Genomic DNA, 19534 nt, shown 5'->3' on the forward strand with positions numbered 1-19534 from the left:
CAACAGTCATAAAATATGAACCATAATATTCGAAGGACTATTCTATAAACTTTCAATCAAATTGACTCAAACCAGTGAAAGAGAAATGGAAAGTAGCCACATATGTTTTGCATTTATGTCCACAGCATCGTTTAACATTTTCAGGAACTGGTGATCAGAAAGTAATTTTGGAATTCAAGGCTCAATAATTTCATTAATATCCTGCCTACGTAGCATTAATGAGGGATTTTCTTCCCCTGACAGCAGGAGAAGATGAGGACCATTACTGCAGGTCTGCAGGAGAAATTGTTCTGGTATCAAAAAAACCAAAAACAAAACAACAGCAACAAAAACAAAACACATTCAAAGCCTCCTGGGAAATCCTAAATCACTTATATTTGAGTTTGAGTGTTCCCTTTTTGGTTATCACATTATGTTCTATAGAATTTTCTGAGTTCTGAGTAGTATTCTTATTTAGGCTGCACTGTTCATATTTTATTTCCAAGTGCTTTCAGCATAATTGCTGTGATAGTAGAGGAAATATACACAAGGAATTTGTATAACATTTTTGAATTCTTAATAAGCCATTAAACTTTAATTTTTATGAATAAGAAGAAAAACTTTGATTTATCTTCAAACTTTGTAGCTAAAATTTTCAAGGTTAATTTACATCTCACAGGCAGCATGGGAATGTTGCCATTTTTCTGAGATCAAATGGAGGCCTAAAAGTTCTAGGGTTTCTTTCTGAAATGAAGTATAAAAAATTCACAGTACTCCATTTTCATAGCTATTTCAATATCTCCATATTTGACCCAGCAAACATTTAAAAATCTGTTTTAGGTGAATAAAATTCTAAAAAAAAAAAAAAATCACACTTTTCTTCTTTAAAGAGGGAATACAACCAAATCCTCAAGTTTCTTTCTCTGTAGAGTTTATGGAATATTTTAAAAAGATCTATAGCTTATACACTACACAGTTGCTCTAATTTTGATGTTCTAAACATTGATAATTCAGACAGGACTGGAGAAAAAAATGGGTTGGTGAGGAGGTGAAAAACGAGTTTTTATTCATTATGCACTTATGTATCTGGCATTATATTAAGTATGACAAATCCTGAAGCAGTATTAGGTATTTCTGCTCTCAAGAAGGCTACACTAAATTAGGTTGTTGGAGACAGGCCTATATTCATCGAACAATTAGGGAACAAGGCAGAATATAATTAAATGCTGAGTTGAGGAAACAATATAAATTCTCCCTAATTTCAATTATTATTATTCCATTACTGTTGCATGGGAATCACTAACTCTTTAGTTTAACATGTTATTATTTGGCTTTTGGTGAAGGATTGACATGGATTAGAATATATAGTTTAGGTGCCTTTTTCATCATCATCATCACCCCCCAATTCAGGAACTATTCTGAACATTATATAGAATGAGTTTATTATTTATTTATTTAAAAAATTTTATTTATTTGAGAGAGATAAAGAATGTGCACACAAGCAAGGGAAACAGCAAAGGGAGAGGCATACTCCTCACTAAGCAGGGAGTCCAGTGCAGGGTTCCATCACAAGACTCCAGGATCAAGACTTGAGCTGAAGGCAGATGCTTAACTGACTAAGCCACCCAGGCACCCTTTGAATGAGTTTAAATGGGTATAGTAAATTCTCACAGAAATCTCCAAGCTTGACTAGATAACATAGATGATATATGCAGATAGACAAAGATACAAAAAGAGACAACTATTAGCATCCTTAAATAACACATTTCTCGATAGCTCCAGTGACAAGTGGACTTTTTCCACTGAGAATGGGGACTAACTTTTTTTTTCAGGCTGAGGAGAAGGCTTCCCTGGAGATGATATTCTTCAGAAACCTATTAATGAAAGAGAAGTACCTCTATTCTTGTTGCAAAGATTTTCCTGCTTACCACAAACTGATGCGTGGTAGATGTCCACTATTTTTAAAACTAAATTATTCTAGAAATCTATTTTTCCAGAAATATACCTCTATTGCTTTTTATAAATTAAGCTCTTTTGCAACTAGATTATTATTTCATTATTATCTTAATTCAGTAGGTAATACTCAGTTTTAAGTATCTGTAATTCATGATTTTTCTGGTCATGATTCTCCATAGCAATGGGCATGCCTATCCCAGAAATTCCGATGCTCCAAATTACAATGCTATCAACTTCTCACTCCTGGTTGAGAAGCAGTGCTTCAACAGGAAGTAACTTCAACAGGAAGTTACATCTAACTTCCTGCTAGGTGTATGTGTTGACTTGCTCAGGTATGTTGGCTCAAATACTAATACCAGCCCAATATATGATAGGTGCTGTATATAGTTGTAATCTTTATAGCAAACCCAACAGGTAAGTATCAAATGAAGCCCACTGAAGTTTTCCTCACTGAATCCGAGTCACACTGAGCTAATAAGTAGAAGAGCCAGGATTTTAATGATACCTGTCTCTTACTTGAAAACCTATGCTAATTTCACTGAGCCACTAGGGTTTGAGTCTCCCAGAAGAGATGGCTTGAGATATTGTAAACTTTGTTACCCCTCTCCCACCAAGTCTCCAAGGTTTGTTGGTTTGTTTGCATAGTAGTAATGATATTTTGTCTCTTTGCTCTTTTGCTTCTGAAGGAATAACCACAGTCCTCACCATGACCACACTGAGCATCAGTGCACGGCATTCTTTGCCCAAAGTGTCCTACGCTACCGCCATGGATTGGTTCATAGCTGTCTGCTTTGCTTTCGTATTTTCCGCCCTTATTGAGTTTGCTGCTGTCAATTATTTTACCAATGTTCAAATGGAAAAAGCCAAAAGGAAGTCATCAAAAGCCCTCCAGGAAATACCGGCTGCTCCAGTGCAGAGAGAAAAGCCTCCCGAAGCACCTATGCAGGTATTTGACTTAATCTCCTTCAGTTTAAGATTTCAGCTTTTTGGTCAGATTTACAGATTGAATCCAGGGGAAAAACTGAGAATTTGAAAATCCCAGTAACAATTTGGAATCCAAGAAAATGGAAAAGGGTAGTTGTAAATGTAAACTTTAAAACTGTGATTAATGGCTTAAAAATTAAACAGGTCTGGATGAGCTAGATTTATCTGGAGCTAGTTGTTTGAAAACTGTCAGAGTTAAAAGTTTTTGACTGGGGCAAAATCTGATGTCTACTATTAAGAGGAACCTGTGGGGTATCTTTGAATGGGTTGATCGGTCATTTCAGTAGAGTTCACTGGACAAAGTAAAGCAGCCGTTCTTGATATGATCCCACATTAGAACTATCCCATGGGGTCTGGTGGGGTCTGTGCCCTTGTATTAAACAAGCAAATAAAACCAATAAACAAGATGACCCATAGTTGTAGTGGATGTGCACCAAAGATGAAGAATTATTGACCTAAAGGGACAGACTTAAAAGGATGTAAACATCTAAGAGCTACTGTAATTTACATTAGGCACTTCAGTGATTCTGTGATTTAAAAAAAAAATAAGTTTTAAAATAATGTTTTCCTCAGGACTCCAGTTGTACAAAAACAGCTAGATCTTCATGGAGACAGGTAAGCAAATAGGCAGCTCCTCTTCCTCCTCTTCTCCTTCCATCCCCCCCCCTTCAAGATCTATTTCTTTCTTAATCTCTACTCAGCTTCCTCTTGAATCAGCAGACAAGTTTCTGCGTTCACTTACTCACAGCCTTATTGTAGTTGCCACAAGAGGTGGTCTAACACTCTTTTTCCCAAATCAAAAGTATATATAAATGATCAGTTGCATTGTCTGTAGATAATAACTCATTCTCTTTTTGTTAAATCATTCATTAATTCCTTTATTATTATTTTTTAACTCATTCAACAAATCCACATCCAATGCCAGCCAATGCGACAGACTTTGTTTATGGTCTGGGAATCAACAGTGTACATACCCCTACTCCTCACCTCCCATTAATCTCCCCAGCCACCCCCCCATCCACCCCCCCACCAAATATCCTGCTTTGTGGAGCTTTCGTTTAAGTGTGTAGGATGGGGAACAGGAGACAGATGATTTAAGGAACGTAACTAATAAAGCGCATGGCTTGTTAGATGGTGACAGTGCTGTGGTAGGGCTGAAGCTCTAAGAGGAAGGACCCATGTGCTGTGGTGGTGTGAGAGGGCTGGGATTCCATTCAGAATGCAGGTGGTCAGGGAAGTCCTCCCTGGGAAGATGGTAGCAGAACAAATTAGGTTAGGTGCTCACCCCCTCGAGTATTAATGGATCAGGGTTCAGCAGTCTATAGCTCCTACAGAACTCTGGGCACTGGTTCTCTAAGAAGGACATGTGAGCAGGTTGAGAAATTATTGCCCTTCTGATTAAGTCAGTTTTGATAGTTTACTTTTTCTTCTAGAAGAACCCATTTCACAAGATTTTCAAAATCATTAGGAAGGATTTTGTATACTCTTCAGTGAAAAAAAAAAGGTTATCTGCAGTTTTATTCCTTTCCCATTCCCTATGGATAAGTTTATGCCCTCTCTGCCTCTGATTGTTGTTTTAATTGCTTTGCTCTGTTGTGTTGAAGACTTGGTAGAAATATTCTACTTACTATTCCTTTCAAAAAAAAAAATTAAATAAATAAATAAGTCTTGGGTATTTATTTTACTGCTTCTGTTTTCTAATTATTGATTTGTGATTTATTTTATTTCTATATTTCTGCAGGTTAGTTATGTTACTCTTTTTCTAGTTTCTTGAGTGTAGTTCCTCTAATTTGTTTTCACTGTTTCTTATTTAATAATATAGATCCTTTATTGCAGTGAGCTATATTACATACCGCTTTGGCCATAAGTCATAAGTTTTGATATATATTGTAATTATTTGCTAAATGTTCTACAATTACGTGGCTGTTTTTCTCTATAAGCTGAGAATTCTTTGGAAGATAATATTAAAATTTCCAAAGTGGATTTGTTAATTTAACTCTACTATTTATTTCCAGCTGTATCACATTATATTCAGAAATGTTACCTGCACAAATGTAAATGTCATTCATATGACATTTATGTTAAAAGTTTGTAAATGTTTGATGGCAATTTGAAAGAAGTTGATTTGTAGCTGTTAAATCAATTTTACTTAAAACATTATTATTTCATCCATCTAATAAATCACCTCTTGTCTTCTTGATGTTTCAAACACTAAGAAAGATACAAACAGTTCTCCCACTGATAGACTTGTGTTAATTTTTTTAACATTTTGACTTTTTTGTTTTCTACACTTTGATGCTCTGATATGCAACATGTAAAGATTCATAACTGCTGTATTTTCATATCAGTCCATATATTTAATCATAAAATAACCTTTTTTTGTCCCATGTAATACCTTTTCCTTTAAATTCTATTTGGTCTGATTTTAATATTTTTCATATTCTTTCTTAATAATAACTTTTGTAGTATATTTTTACTACTAAATTCCTTATTCTTTATTTTCTCATGGACTTTAGAAGCTATATATCATATCTTTATATCACTAGTGTTTAACTTTTAAATTTTAAGACAACATATCTCTACTAATGATTTTCTAAAAATGTTGAAAGTATAAATCATACCAACTCTCCAATGTAGCTATTAACTTATCTGAACCCCAGGATTGCTTAAGTCCAGAGATTCTGGATTTGGAGACTTTTTTTTTTAAGAGTCTCATGCTCTACCGACTGAGCTAGCCGGGCGCTGAGACTTTTTTTTTTAAGATTTTATTTAGTTATTTGAGAGAGAGAGAGAGAGCACGAGAGAAGGGAGGGTCAGAGGGAGAAGCAGACTCTCTACTGAGCAGGGGGCCTGATATGGGACTCGATTCTGGGTCTCTGGGATCATAACCCAAGCCAAAGGCAGTTGCTTAACTAACAGAGTCACATGGGCACCCCATGGAGACATATATTATATACATATTTTTTTCTATTTATAATGAGTCAGTATAGTTCTCTTTCATTGTCTTCAAAGTGAACTTGCGTTAGTGCTGTAACGGACTACTATAAATACTTAAAAGTACCACTTAATCAGAATAAACCTAATGTCCAAAGTGGGAAGAGGACCAATAATCTTCCATTCGTTCCTTTAAACATATCTCTTGGCTGGAGCCATTGCTATTGCCAGTAAATCTCAGTTAAACCAATGCAATGGGCTATGTAACCTCTGATTCAGTAACTCCTCTTGGCAGAATGGGCCACAGCCTGTGTGCAAATGACATAACCAATGTCAAGAAGATTAAATTTGCTTGTGAGGGCATAGATTCATAGTATTTAAGGGTGGGAAGGAAATCTAGTCAAAGTGTAAGTCATAGGCTTCATGTCCTCTACAGTGTTTGACTATGTCTGTTTAATAACTCAGATCTCCATAGCAGTTTACTTGAAGAATATCTGTGTTCTAAAGACAGTGATTAATAGGTGAGACCACCCATCCTCCTAACTCCAGATTCCTGCCAGAGCATAGCTGGCTTTGGAGCGTCAGTTACCACTGAATGGCTTCAGTATCAAGTTCGACTTTGAAGGTTGAGAACACATTAAAATTGAGAGGGAGGGAGGGAGGGAGTGGGGGGAGGGACACAGAAAGAGAAAGAGAGAGAGAAGGAAATTTAGAAGAAGAAAGATTGTGTTAAGAGCAAAATTTTAGGGGTGCCTGGGTGGCTCAATTAAGTATCTGCCTTCGGTTTGGGTCCTGATTCCAGGGTCCTGGGATCAAGCCGGCATCAGGCTTCCTGCTGAGCGGGAAGCCTGCTTCTCCCTCTTCCACTCTCTGTGCTTATATTACCTCTCTAGCTGTCTCTTTCTCTCTGTCAAATAAATAAATACAATCTTTTTTAAAAAAGGCAAAATTTTAAAACATATTATTGGAAGGAAATATTCTAAGAATATATAAGGTTTGAGTTTCAGTAGAAAATCTAACCAGACAGCTGAAATTTGCTTATTCAAATATGTATTCTAACTTGTATGGCTGTTGACTTATTTGAGTGATGCTGCCTTTGTTTAAAATGTGCTTAAACTCCTTATTTGGAATTTCCCTGAGAGTCTACATGACATTTGGTAATTCAATAGTTTTTTGGGTAATGTCACTAGTGGTTTGATTCATTGTCACCATATGTGACCTATGGACTGTTAATGGCCTGGCAGAGATATGGTGACCATTTCTATTCTTTGGGAATTGGAATGCACATGGTTTATGGAATATTCATGAAGTAAGAAGAAAAGGCGGATTGGCAGAATCTAAGGGCAGCTGTGGGCAGCCCGACTATGTCTTTGGGCATCTCAAGAGGCAGAGCAGCTGTTTTGCTTCTCTGTTCAGCATTACCTTAATTCTGCCTTTGATCCTGTCCTTCCAATATTTGAGTTGTGTTTCATTGTTTTGGCTGTATCTTTCCATATCCTTACTACTTTTGAGAGTATCTGTTCTCTCACTGATGCAGGTGATTTGGATTAATAGGACAGTTTAGAAAATAAATAACTATAAAAAAGGGAAGATTTCTTAAAATCTTATTTTAAAAAATCATTTGAAAGTATATCTTATAGTTCTTGTTCAGTTAGAAAGTATGCATTATGAATGTATGTGGTATCTTGTGAAAAAATTCAATGATATAATGACTATAGTTGTTGTCTTAAACTGTATCATGTACTATGTGATATGCTTTACATGCATTACTTAATTTCAAGGTCATGATAACTATCTTACAGATGAAGGAGCTGAGGCTTGCAGTTGTTAAGTGATGTACTCAAGAAATGGTAAACCCTGTATTCAAGTTAATTCAGCTCTAGCTGAATGCACAACTTGTTCTCTTTTATTAAAAGTCTTTTTTGTAGTACTTAATTTATGATATACCTATAAAGAATAGACAGTAGAACATATATATTATATACATGCATAAAATGATCATCCCAACAGTCTTGTTCATATTTCTATAAATAAATAATAATAGTGAAACATTATGAATGCTCTTTACATGTCAGTAACAAGAACTTTTACAGACATTCAAGCCTTAATGACAGATTAGACATGTTGAGTGTTGGAAATGGAGGATGAGTTGGGGGTGGCATCATTCACTAGAACAGAGAAGAGCAGTGAACTACCTTTAATGAAGAAGATAATTACATCAAGCTTAGATAATGGCAATTTCCATAGCATGACATTTTCTCCCTTCCCACAGTAAGAATGATTTTCTTTTTTCTAATGGCAAATGCATACTTCTCCACAGCATAGCTTTCTTTTCTACCCAATTTCTTTCCAATATACCCAGTTTCTGTTTCCTTTTCACTGTAACTATTCTTCATGAACTGCTAAATTTTAAAGTGTTTGTAGATTCTCACAAGGATATTTGTAAAAATAATGAGCTACTTGCTCTATTTAGAGTCTTAAGTCAAAGATGATATAAAAATATATAAATAATTCAAGGTGGCTCCTGGATTCAATAATTTTTTTTTAAAGATTTTATTTATTTATTTGTCAGAGAGAGAGAGAGAGGGAGAGAGAGTAAGCACAGGCAGACAGAATGGCAGGCAGAGGCAGAGGGAGAAGCAGGCTCCCTGATGAGCAAGGAGCCCGATGTGGGACTCGATCCCAGGACGCTGGGATCATGACCTGAGCCGAAGGCAGCTGCTTAACCAACTGAGCCACCCAGGTGTCCCTGGATTCAATAATTTAAGTGCACACATGAGAATCTTATTTTTTACTATCCATTCTTCAAAGTCAAACTCAAGCCTTATTTCCCATAAGTGTCTTGTTCTGACTGAGTTTAAGGATCTCCAGGACATGGTCCTAGGGATCCACATCTACAAAGTGGGGGTGATAATAGAAAGGGTTAAAGACCATCATACATGTCAAGTACATAGTACAAGTATAATGTCCAGGAAATAATTGTGTGATTATCATTATTCTTTATTTCTTGAAGCATCTTCAGCATTTAACATGCATTTAACATATGTATCACAAAATTTATCATTTGTAATACTGAAGTATTTTGCATAAGTAAATTGTTTCATATATGACTGCTATATCCACCTTAGCTTAGGTGGCAAGCTTCTTAATAACATTGATAATGGTTTCATTTTTTTTCCTCACACAGCACATTGCATGGTGTTTTATAGTTACAGTTTATTGATGGAGTATAATGAGTCAACTCTAGGAAGTATGACAATGGAAATGTGGTGCTTCTGAAATTATATAAATATCAACTATGTCCAAATGTGTTTGTATTTCATGTAAAATTCTTTCTTACCAAAGTAAATGTGAACATCAAATAGATGTTAAGTAGTGAGGTAGAGCTGGGCCACTGGGAGCATCTAGAACAAGAGACATTCAGGCTTAGCATTCTGAGACACACTTGTCACCAGGTGGGCTTAGCTTGTGGCAGTAATAGAGCGCAGAAAGGGATGCTTTGAAAAAATAAAACAAAAATCTCAGTACATCACAAGTGCAACTGTGCATTAGGAGGAAAGCATCATTTGTTGTCCTTTGGTCCTTTTAATCACATCACTTACACAGATGTCAATGACTATTCATAACATCAGTGTTAAATATGATGATTTCCGGGCAGTTGGTAATATACAAGCTTCATTCCATTGCAACAGGGTGTACAAACTAGGTCAGTTTCAGATTTTCATTTTAATCATTCTCCAAACTCCTCTTAGAAATGCTGTTCTTTAAATAGTTTAAGCTAACATGTAGGAAACTTTCAATTTTCCATTTGTCCATATTTCTTTCATTTCTTAACTTAGTTTAAAAATCTCTTTCCTTGGCAGTTTGAAAAAGGACCTGGAGCAGTGCTGTCAGTTCACTTGACATTAATGTGTATTTGTGACAGTAGTTTAATGACATTCTTTAAATCTTGTATAAATTGTACCTCCCCAAGCCCATACCTTGTTCAGTACAGAATGTTCTGTAGTTAGTAATGCTCTTTAGGCAATGAGTAATTGCTTAATCGCACAATTATTAAACAGTACGATTTATGTCAAGAATAACAGAATTATGTGTCATTTTCAGCCATATTTTTTATCCTTTAGTTTTGTTACATGTCTTGTGCGGATTCAAGAGGAATTGTCATGCTGCTAATCCTTGAGAGCAAATCTAGTCATTTAACAAGTGTTTACCAAGCAACTGTTATGCACCCGTCACCACGCAGGGCACTGACTGAAAGATGAAGTTTAGGAGCATGGTCTAGTGAAGGATTGAGGCTAGTAGTCTTTTGAGTTAGTAGCATATTTAGTATATAGAAGTGTGGCTTGAGTCCTGGTCTTAGATTAACACAAGCATACTTTTACTAGTGGGAAATTACTCTCAAATCTTCATGGCTACCTCAGACCTACCTGCTGAAATACCAACCTCTATATTGAATTACATATTGGGAATCTATTATATTTATTAACATACTTATGAAATAACTATTGTCAGTGTTCTGGGAATACTGTGCTCACTCCCTTCATAGATATTAGGATAGTAGGAGGATCAACATTCAATGATTCATTTCAAATAATTAAGTAATGATTAATGTGCAAAATGCTGTGGAGAAGCAGAGAGGGTAATGATAAGTTATATGACAGAGAATTAGGCTTACGCTGAGACTTCAGGTTTTTTTTAAAACGCATAAAGTGACAAGTTAGGGGACATCACCCAAAGTGACAAAAGGAGGAGAAGCAATACGTTTTATAGCTTATCAAAACCATATTGTGCATATTTGGGTAATTATTGGTAATAATATTGCATGGGAAGAAAAATGCCAACATTAGCATCATAATGAAATATGTAGTCTATTTCTTCCTCTAGAATGGGAAATGCTGTAATTTTGATGCTGCATTAGGAAGGCTAGATATATTAGCCAGTGCTTAAAGGAAGAGTAAGGCATCTTATAAACCTTGGTTTATAAAGGTAGGGTGTATGTGTGTGTGTGGTATAGACGTAGATTAATAGTAAATCCATTCCTTTATTTTCATATATTCTGTGTTTATAAATATCATGGCAAAGGGAGAAGCTGTGACATGTATTTATGTGGTACATGGAATTTGGGTACGTAGCATGTCATTACCATCATTATCATTGATTTTACTGTCTACTATTACCATATAGATGTGAGTGTGTGTGTGTATACATGTATATGTATATATATGCATATATATATTTACCATATACATGCATGTATATGTATATAATATATAGTGTTAGTTGCTTTATATGCGATCTCTCTAATTTCTACAATGTGTCTCAGGATGAATTGTGTTGTTACACACATAATTTTATGGTTGAGGAAAATAAGACTTGGTGAAGTGTTTTGGAGACTTTCAGATGCATGGTGCTGCCATTCACTAGAGAAAACAAGGAGGCATCAAGGGATTGTGTTTCTACTCTCAGTTCCCCAGTACAGCTCTAATCACACAACCCAATATTTGGGTTTGCACTCCTCTGTTAGATGATGAAGTTAGGCAAGATTATATCTAAATTTCCTTCTAATTTTTAAAAAAGATTTTATTTATTTATTTGAGAAAGAGAGAGAGAGAATGAACAAGGGAAGGGGCAGAGGGAGAAGCAGATTTGTACTGAGCAAGGACCTCCAGTGCAAGACTCGATGCTGGGGCCCTGGGATCATGACCTGAGCCGAAGGCAGCCGCTTAACTGACTGAGCCACCTAGGCACCCCTAAATTTCCTTCTAATTAAAAAATCTGCATTATTACAAACTCATTTACTCTCTATAAATAATGCCAGATTGCTTTATATTCTTTAACATGTGCTTACTTTAGTAAAACAGATTAGAAGGAGGGTGGTTCTTTTTGGGTTCACAGAGTCAGATCAAAATAAATATTCATGTTATTTTATACTCACCTACATAGTAAAGATCATACAGTTCCAATAACAATAAGAACATCAACTGATACTATGTTACCAAATACCAGAGAGTATTTTAAGCATTTCACATATATTAACACATAGAAGTGCCACAGCAGTCCTGTCCTATCTTCAACTTAGCTGACAGATGAGGAAATTGAAGCACAGAGAGACCCAAGTGATTTGTCCAGGATCATGTGGCTGCTAAGTAACTGAGCCAAGATTTAAACCCAGGTAATCGGGATCCAAAGTTTAGGCTTATAACTGCGAGGAATCGCTGCCCCACAGTTATAATCTGCTTCCAGCACTACTGACCCTCTGCTGTGCCTTATCACCACAGACTCATTCCCCATCCCAATTTCAGGTTTCCTGAAGGCTGTATCAGTGTTCACATTGTTGAAAGTGTAAGCCCTATTTTGGAACTCTGTCCTGTTTATAAATAAGCCCTGTCCATTAGCTAGTAGTTTAGTTTACACAGAAGCCAAAATCACAGAAAATTAGTCACACTTTCCAAATCTCCAGCTTTGCATAAAACACATGGGCATTTTGTCAAGGCTAAAAATTATAAATTGATTTAACACAGTCATTTCAACAGACTATACAGCAATCCCTAGTTTTTGGCATTTTGGGCATTTTAAACATTTAAAAAAATCATTCAAGAGTACTAGTATTATTTTTTTTTTTATTTGAAATAACCTGTCCTCCATGTGTTGATGTGTTTAATTAAAAATACTTACTTAGAAAATGTGTTCAGAAGAATTGTTTTAAAGGATGTAGGGAAAATTTTTACAACGTTCAGGAGATAGTTTTTGCCCTAAATGAGTTTGTACTGTCAGGTGGCAGAGTATAGGGTTATAAGTCATCAAGAGGAGCAAATATTCTGTAGGGACCAAGGAAAGTTGTGAAAAAACATCCTGAACTTTGAGAGGGGGTAGGAGAACTCAGCCTGGAAGTGAAATGTATTTTACCGATGGGCAGCAGATGCAAGAGAATGGCAAGGAAGTGAGCTAGCTCATTACCATAAATACCATTAGTTTGGTTTGTGATATTCATGAATCAGCCTGAGGATCATTCTAGCATTGCTATATGATTAATAAATTATTACTATATTAATGGAATTTTTATTACTTCTCCATTTACTCCATTATTTCTCCAGCACTTCTGGCCCAAATTTGCTAAGAACCTAGCAAGTGCTCAAGAACTAATTACTATTGATTTCATTCCTCATAACACTGAGATATAGGCTCAGTTGCTAGGGATAGGAATATATGAAGGAACCATATAGTTCCAACAGTGAAATTTTATTGAAAGTTTTTTTTTAAATGGTGTTTCCAATTTTTATTAATTTCATGATCTTTTTCCATCTATGTTAGTAATGTGAGTGAACCAGCCCTTCTTTTAAGAGTGAAAAAAAAAATCAACTTCAAAAATTACAGCTGCTTGAAACAAATTCCCTCAATGTTTAGCTACATTTTCCAGCAAATTCTCTTCCATAAGCTACTATGTAAGATTATTCATTCCTTCTGGTTTATTTGGCTAAGCTGCCAATTTCCCTTTTGCTATTTTGAGGGTCTAATTTCTCACAACATAATATACATAGCTAAATCTCTAGCTTTTCACTCAGCCTCAGATGTTTTAGAAGTTTCAAGAATTATCAGTTTGCGTATTACTTATTTCATTTCACTTAAATGAATTAGATGATATTATGCATAAAAATACCTCTGGTAGAAGATTATTATGTGTTTTGGTCAATTTAAGGAGAGGGCACTTTCCACTCAGATTGTATGGCATGATATGGTTTTCTGTGTTCTAGAATTTCAGATTTCACAAGACTCTTACGCCGTCTAGTTTTGTTGCCTGGATAACACATCATATTCTCTCACAAAGCCTCTTTTATAGCGATCCTGAGTTTTCATATTCCTCTTATTTACTCTGCAAGGTGCTATTTTTTTCTCCTCAGTTTTTCTCTTTCTTGTACTTTGACTTCAATTTTTATAACTCCATCATGGTCATAGAGATGACTACTAGCATGAAGACTTACTTATTCTAAGTCTCATGACTCCCAACCATGTAGTCCACTGAATTTGGCTTCTTTCTCAAGCACTCTCTCTCTTTGGGGGGAAATTTGGCTGAAACAAACTTTTTAAAAAATTACTGTTACTTGCTTTTTGTTTGACTAATGGAAAACAGTTGTGGGCTCCATAGTCAGAGAAAAGGCTGTCTGTCAGAGATTCAAAGAAAGGAATGGGGGTGTGAGGATGAGGGTGTGGTTTAGTTTTTCTGTGTGCACTTCCTATCTTTACCTCCTAAAAAGGCTTATTTAAGCCAAATCAATTTAATGGGGACAGTCAGGGGTCCCCTGAAAGTGAAAAATTGTACTATTAAAATAAAAGGAGATATGAAGGAAGAAGGATGCCCATCACTTAGAGCATCTGTACTTTCTCTTCAGCTACATCTTTGGCACTTGAGGGTTGACATTTTCAAAGAGAATTTGGCAAAAGAGGGTATGGACTCTGTGGAAAGCCAACTCTTCACATACAAAATGGGCATACTGTTGTTTCAGCTTAAGTAACTATGAACACTTGTGAACATCTGGATAGACTTATTTTATTTTATTACTTTTAATTTATTTATTTGACACAGAGAGAGAGAGAGATCACAAGTAGGCAGAGAGACAGGCAGAGAGAGAGGGGGAAGCAGGCTCCCTGCTGAGCAGAGAGTCCGATGTGGGTCTCGATCCCAGGACCCTGGGATCATGACCTGAGATGAAGGCAGAGACTTTTTAACCCACTGAGCCACCCAGGTGCCCCTAGATTTTTTTTTTAAGTCTCTAAGAATATGAACTTCAGGATGAATATTTAGCATAGAACATGGTACCTAGGAAATGCCTGTTCAATATTTGTTGACTGTGTCAATTGATCAAAGAATGAATGAATGCAGTGTGATCTCCATAAAATATTAATAATAATAATAGTGACAGGAAAGAGAAGTCCTAGATGACAACAAAAATGGAGAAAACTCCCATATGTCCATTCCAGTGTTGCTTTTTTACTTTTGAAGGCCCACACTGAGTTTGGGGATTTCTGGAGGAAATCTGCATGATTTTTTTCTTGAGCTGAAACCACCTGGTTTCTTTGGAAATATTTCATATGAAGCAGCTATGATCCTTGCCCTTTCACTGGTTGTTCCTGTGACTTGGTCTTGTTTGGGTTACTCTGGCTCCTGATATAGGCAGGCTACTAGATGGGAGTGACAGTGATATTCAACTATGTGTGCTGTTCAGGCTACGCCTGGAACACAAGGAAATGTTGTTTGATTGTATGTGAAAAAAGGATATAACTGATACCCTTTGGAGAACTGGTTTGAATGGAGAAGCATTAAGAAGGGCATCCTGCCTGGAAAGTGAGGAAAGGAGGCCGTGTAGAGCTTAAAAGTTGCTTCCACAGAAAGCAAGCAAGAACTGGACAACCATATAGTAATATCTATAACCATATAGAATATAGTTATATTCTTAGAGCAGATGCATCACTAAAAAAAGATGGACTACAGTGATGAATGAAGAGCATGACTGAGCACTTGATCTTCACTCCCCCCTCTTCCATGGCCAAATGAACCTGTGATTTTGTGTTGACAAAAGCCAGTTTTGTGTGTGTGTATATTTTTATTTATTTATTTATTTATTTATTTATTTTTAAATTTTTAATTTTTAAAATTATTTTTCAGTGTACTAGAATTTATTGTTTATGCATCACACCCAGTGCTCCATGCAATACGTGCCCTCCATAATACCCACCACCAGGCTCACCCAACTTCCCACCCCTGCCCCTTCAAAACCATCAGATTGTTTTTCAGAGTCCATAGTCTCTCATGGTTCATCTCCCCCTCCAATTTCCCTCAACTCCCTTCTCCTCTCCATCTCCCCATGTCCTCTGTGTTATTTCTTATGCTACACAAATAAGTGAAACCATATGATAATTGACTCTCTCTGTTTGACTTATTTCACTCAGCATAATCTCTTCCAGTCCTGTCCATGTTGATGCAAAAGTTGGCTATTCATCCTTTCTGATGGAGGCATAATACTCCATAGTGTATATGGACCACATCTTCCTTATCCATTTGTCAGTTGAAGGACATCTTGGTTCTTTCCACAGTTTGGCGACCGCGGCCATTGATGCTATGAACATTGGGGTACAGGTGGCCTTTCCAAAAGCCAGTTTTTATTATTTTGAACCATCTGAAAATACCATTTATACTGGTCAAAAGTGGTTTAAAAAAGTCAAAAACAAGTTTTTTGAAATAAAGATGAGGCCTAGATCTGCCTTGCAATTTCCTTTATCATCTGTTTCTTTTTGACAGCAAAGCAGGTAATTAGAAATAAATTGTCCTAGTGATTATACTGGTTAGCATTTTAAAATTTTATTGGTTTGTTTTCAAGACAAAAATTAAGGTTGGAGCTGAGAATGTCAAAACTTTGGGCCGGTATTCAGTGTGCCTGGGGCTGGTGGGAACATATCCTCTATGAGCATCTTAATACTCTCAGGATTGTTTTGTTAGTTTATTTATTTTATTTTGACTTGAAGCACTTGAGGCTTGTACAGACCTAGAGCATCAACATGCACTCTCCCTTGCGGTTAGCTCCACTATTGCTGCCTCTGCAAGCAAGAACCCACTTTGCTACAGGCTTAGCTGATCCCGAAAAGTGTTAACATGCTTTCTGCTTAGTGTTTGCCGATGGGCTGATCTAAAAATGACAATGAGGAGGTTACCTATTATCTACAGAACAAGAATACATTTTGGGACTGAAATAGATTATGGTCAATGGGGACTTGATCTGCTGACAGAAAGTTATATTAGTAGCCCTGAGTGATTCATAAAAATAGAATTAGATTTTATGTGGTGAATCCTGTTTGTTTTTGGTTAATTAAAAAGTGAATCTCTCTTTTTAGTACTCCAATATTTAAGTGCTTTTTCTCTGAGACTTATTATCCCATGGTGTTTTTTTAATGAAATACACTCAGCTTTCAAAATTATGGAAATTGTTCATTTTTGCACATTTGCAATGGATAATATCCTTTGCACCATCGCCAAATATATTTTATCAAATTCATTACTAAAAATACTTTAAAGAAGTGTTTTGAAGCACCATTGAGATAGAATATAGAAAAACTTAAAATCTATATTGAATGAAACAAACATTTTTTTTCCATCTGTGATCTTCAAAATCCTAACAAATTGGAAACTTTTATTGTTTTTTTTTAATTAATGTATAACGAGTAGGTTGACTTTGTCCTTGGTTGCCTGTTTCCCTTGTGGTCTACCTAACTTAAGATTTGTTTGGGACAAAAATGTCCTGCCTTGACCAAGAGACTAGATAGTCACCTTAACAATGGAGCAAATATAAAAAGCAGTTTTCCAGCAATGAAAATTTGCTGAAGGGTTTAAGTGAAGTATGTCAAATTATAATCTAGATATATATGATTTTAATAGACATCTTGTAATAGGGTTACAGGTCAAGATTAGAATCAATAGGGGATTTCAGAATTTCATGAAACAATTCAAGGTAATTATTGGTTACAATTAACCTTCTGGTTACTATCCAGTCATTCTTCAGCCAGTAAGTGCAACTAACTACTCACAGTCCTAGTATTCATAGCATTATTAAGCTTCTACATTCTAAGACACATAAAATTGAAGCAAAAAGGATCACAAGTCCATATTGTGGGACAGTGCTGTTATAAGGTACAGGTGAATTTTTCTTTAATGTAAGACAGATCAATACTGTTGCTTTATTCTTAGGAATTTTGTTATTAGATGGTCTTCCTCACGGTGGAAAAACAAAACAAAACCAAGATACAGGGAGAGGTAAAATTTGGAGCTGAAACACATGGGGTGAAATCAGAAGACTGAAAATAAAAGAAATACTGGATAAGATGTTCTTTCTTCCATGCCCTTGCTGTCATTGCCTTGTGTGTTACCTAAGGAGTTCAATTTTTTTTTTCTTTCTGTCAAGCCCTAATAGAGGATATCCTAAGATTTCATCTTATGTGTTGGTCTGAATGAGAGTATATGTCAGACTTATATTAGGAAGAAAGAAAGAACTCTGTTGTTGCTTGGGATTTTTTTTCAATTTAATATAATTTAATTTAATTTTTTTTCAGTGCTCCAAAATTCATTGTTTATGCACCACACCCAGTGTTCCATGCAATACGTGCCCTCCTTAATACCCACAACCAGGCTCACCCAACCCCCTCCCTCCCTCCCCTCCAAAACCCTCAGTTTGTTTCTCAGAGTCCACAGTCTCTCATGGTTTGTTTCCCCATCTGATTTCCCCCAACTCACTACTCTGCTTGGTAGACCTGGTTTCACACTGTATAATACAGCCCGATTCATGATAGAGCTGATCATTTCAGAAAGAGCTGCATTAAATATGTACATTATATATGTTTATTCCAGACCAATTTCCTAGCACAGTGAGTAAGCACAATCATACACTCTCAGCAGTGTAAGCAATGAATGCTTTTTCACTAACTCACCATAATGTTCTTCCCCAGTTTGAATGTGCTCCACAATCTGATCATGATGTTTACTCCATGGTATTCTTTCTTCATGTCATTACTATCGTATTTCCTCTTTATTTATGATGATAGCTTGCTAGATTTCCAGAGGATAAATAAATGTGATTATTTTAATGGTTAGAATACAAATTGGATGGTCAATGGAGGGCTTATGGCTGTTTTGGATCATCATGGTAGGTGATAGATTAAGATGACAAGGACATAGCTCCATGTAGACTATGTCATCCTTTGTAATAGCTGTTCATATGGTGTTACTATTTCCACATATGCCTGCCCCGTGTTGAGCAGGTAAAACCCAGAATTCATGTAAGAAATTCCCATTTATCTAAGTACAAAAAGATAATTAGATTAAAAAATTAGATAAAGTACAAAAAGCTAAATTAGATAAAAGCACTTTTTGGTATTTCTATATAGTGTTAACTTATGTATGAATATGCCGCAATGTAATTTTAGTGTAGAGTTAGTTTTTATGATAACCAAATGCTTTGAAAATTGACAACGGATGAGTAAAAAGGGATTCTGCTAAGCACACAAAAAAATTAATCAGAAACTCATTCCAAAGTTTAATTTCAATGTTCAGTTTTTTTTCACAATTCATCAAGCTGACATTAAAAGTTGCTCCACTCCTTTTAAAACTGAGCATTTTAACTGTTCCCTCCCCAATTACTCCACCAGCTAGATAAAGAAAGCCTTTAAAGCCCAGATCTCAGGCTTGAGGTATTTGAGTACTGCAAAAAATATATTGTAATAGAAGACATTTTTCGAGGTGGTTGTGATAAGATCTCCTCCCCCACTGGTCGTCTGCCATGCATTCCTTACAGTGTGAGGTGGAGTCTGTGTTCCCTCACACTTGAAACTGGTTGAAGCAGGGGGCCTGTGAGCCCAATAGAAGTGGTGCTATGTGACATTGAGTCTGGCTTTCCTGAGACCCCTTACTGGGACCCAGCCCTCATGTGGCAAGGAACTAGGTCACATGGAGAGACCCCAGGGAAGATATTTCGGCTGACAGCCCCGTTATCAACTCCCAGAAATGTGAATGAGGATGCCTTCAAGGTGGCTCCAGTCCCAGCCACTCTGACTAAAACCACGTAAGAGACACTGAGTGAGAGTTGCCAAGCTGAGTCCAATCAACTTCCAAAGCCATGAAAGGGACTGTTTGGGATGATTT

At 36.2% G+C, this 19534-nt stretch overlaps 1 protein-coding gene across 3 annotated transcripts in view; it reads left to right on the top strand.

Annotated features, from left to right (window-relative positions):
- Positions 1-19534, top strand: part of LOC111149120 (gamma-aminobutyric acid type A receptor alpha4 subunit) — a 67329-nt gene that overhangs the window by 24414 nt on the left and 23381 nt on the right. For all 3 annotated transcript variants that reach the window (XM_022506043.1, XM_022506044.1, XM_022506045.1), the window contains one exon: positions 2622-2881. In XM_022506043.1, coding sequence (XP_022361751.1) covers positions 2622-2881 — 260 coding nt within the window. The remainder of the gene's footprint in view (positions 1-2621; positions 2882-19534) is intronic.

The sequence above is a fragment of the Enhydra lutris genome, unplaced genomic scaffold, assembly GCF_002288905.1.
Source record: "Enhydra lutris kenyoni isolate GAN:26980312 unplaced genomic scaffold, ASM228890v2 scaffoldscaffold21, whole genome shotgun sequence".
NCBI classification, from domain to species: domain Eukaryota; kingdom Metazoa; phylum Chordata; class Mammalia; order Carnivora; family Mustelidae; genus Enhydra; species Enhydra lutris.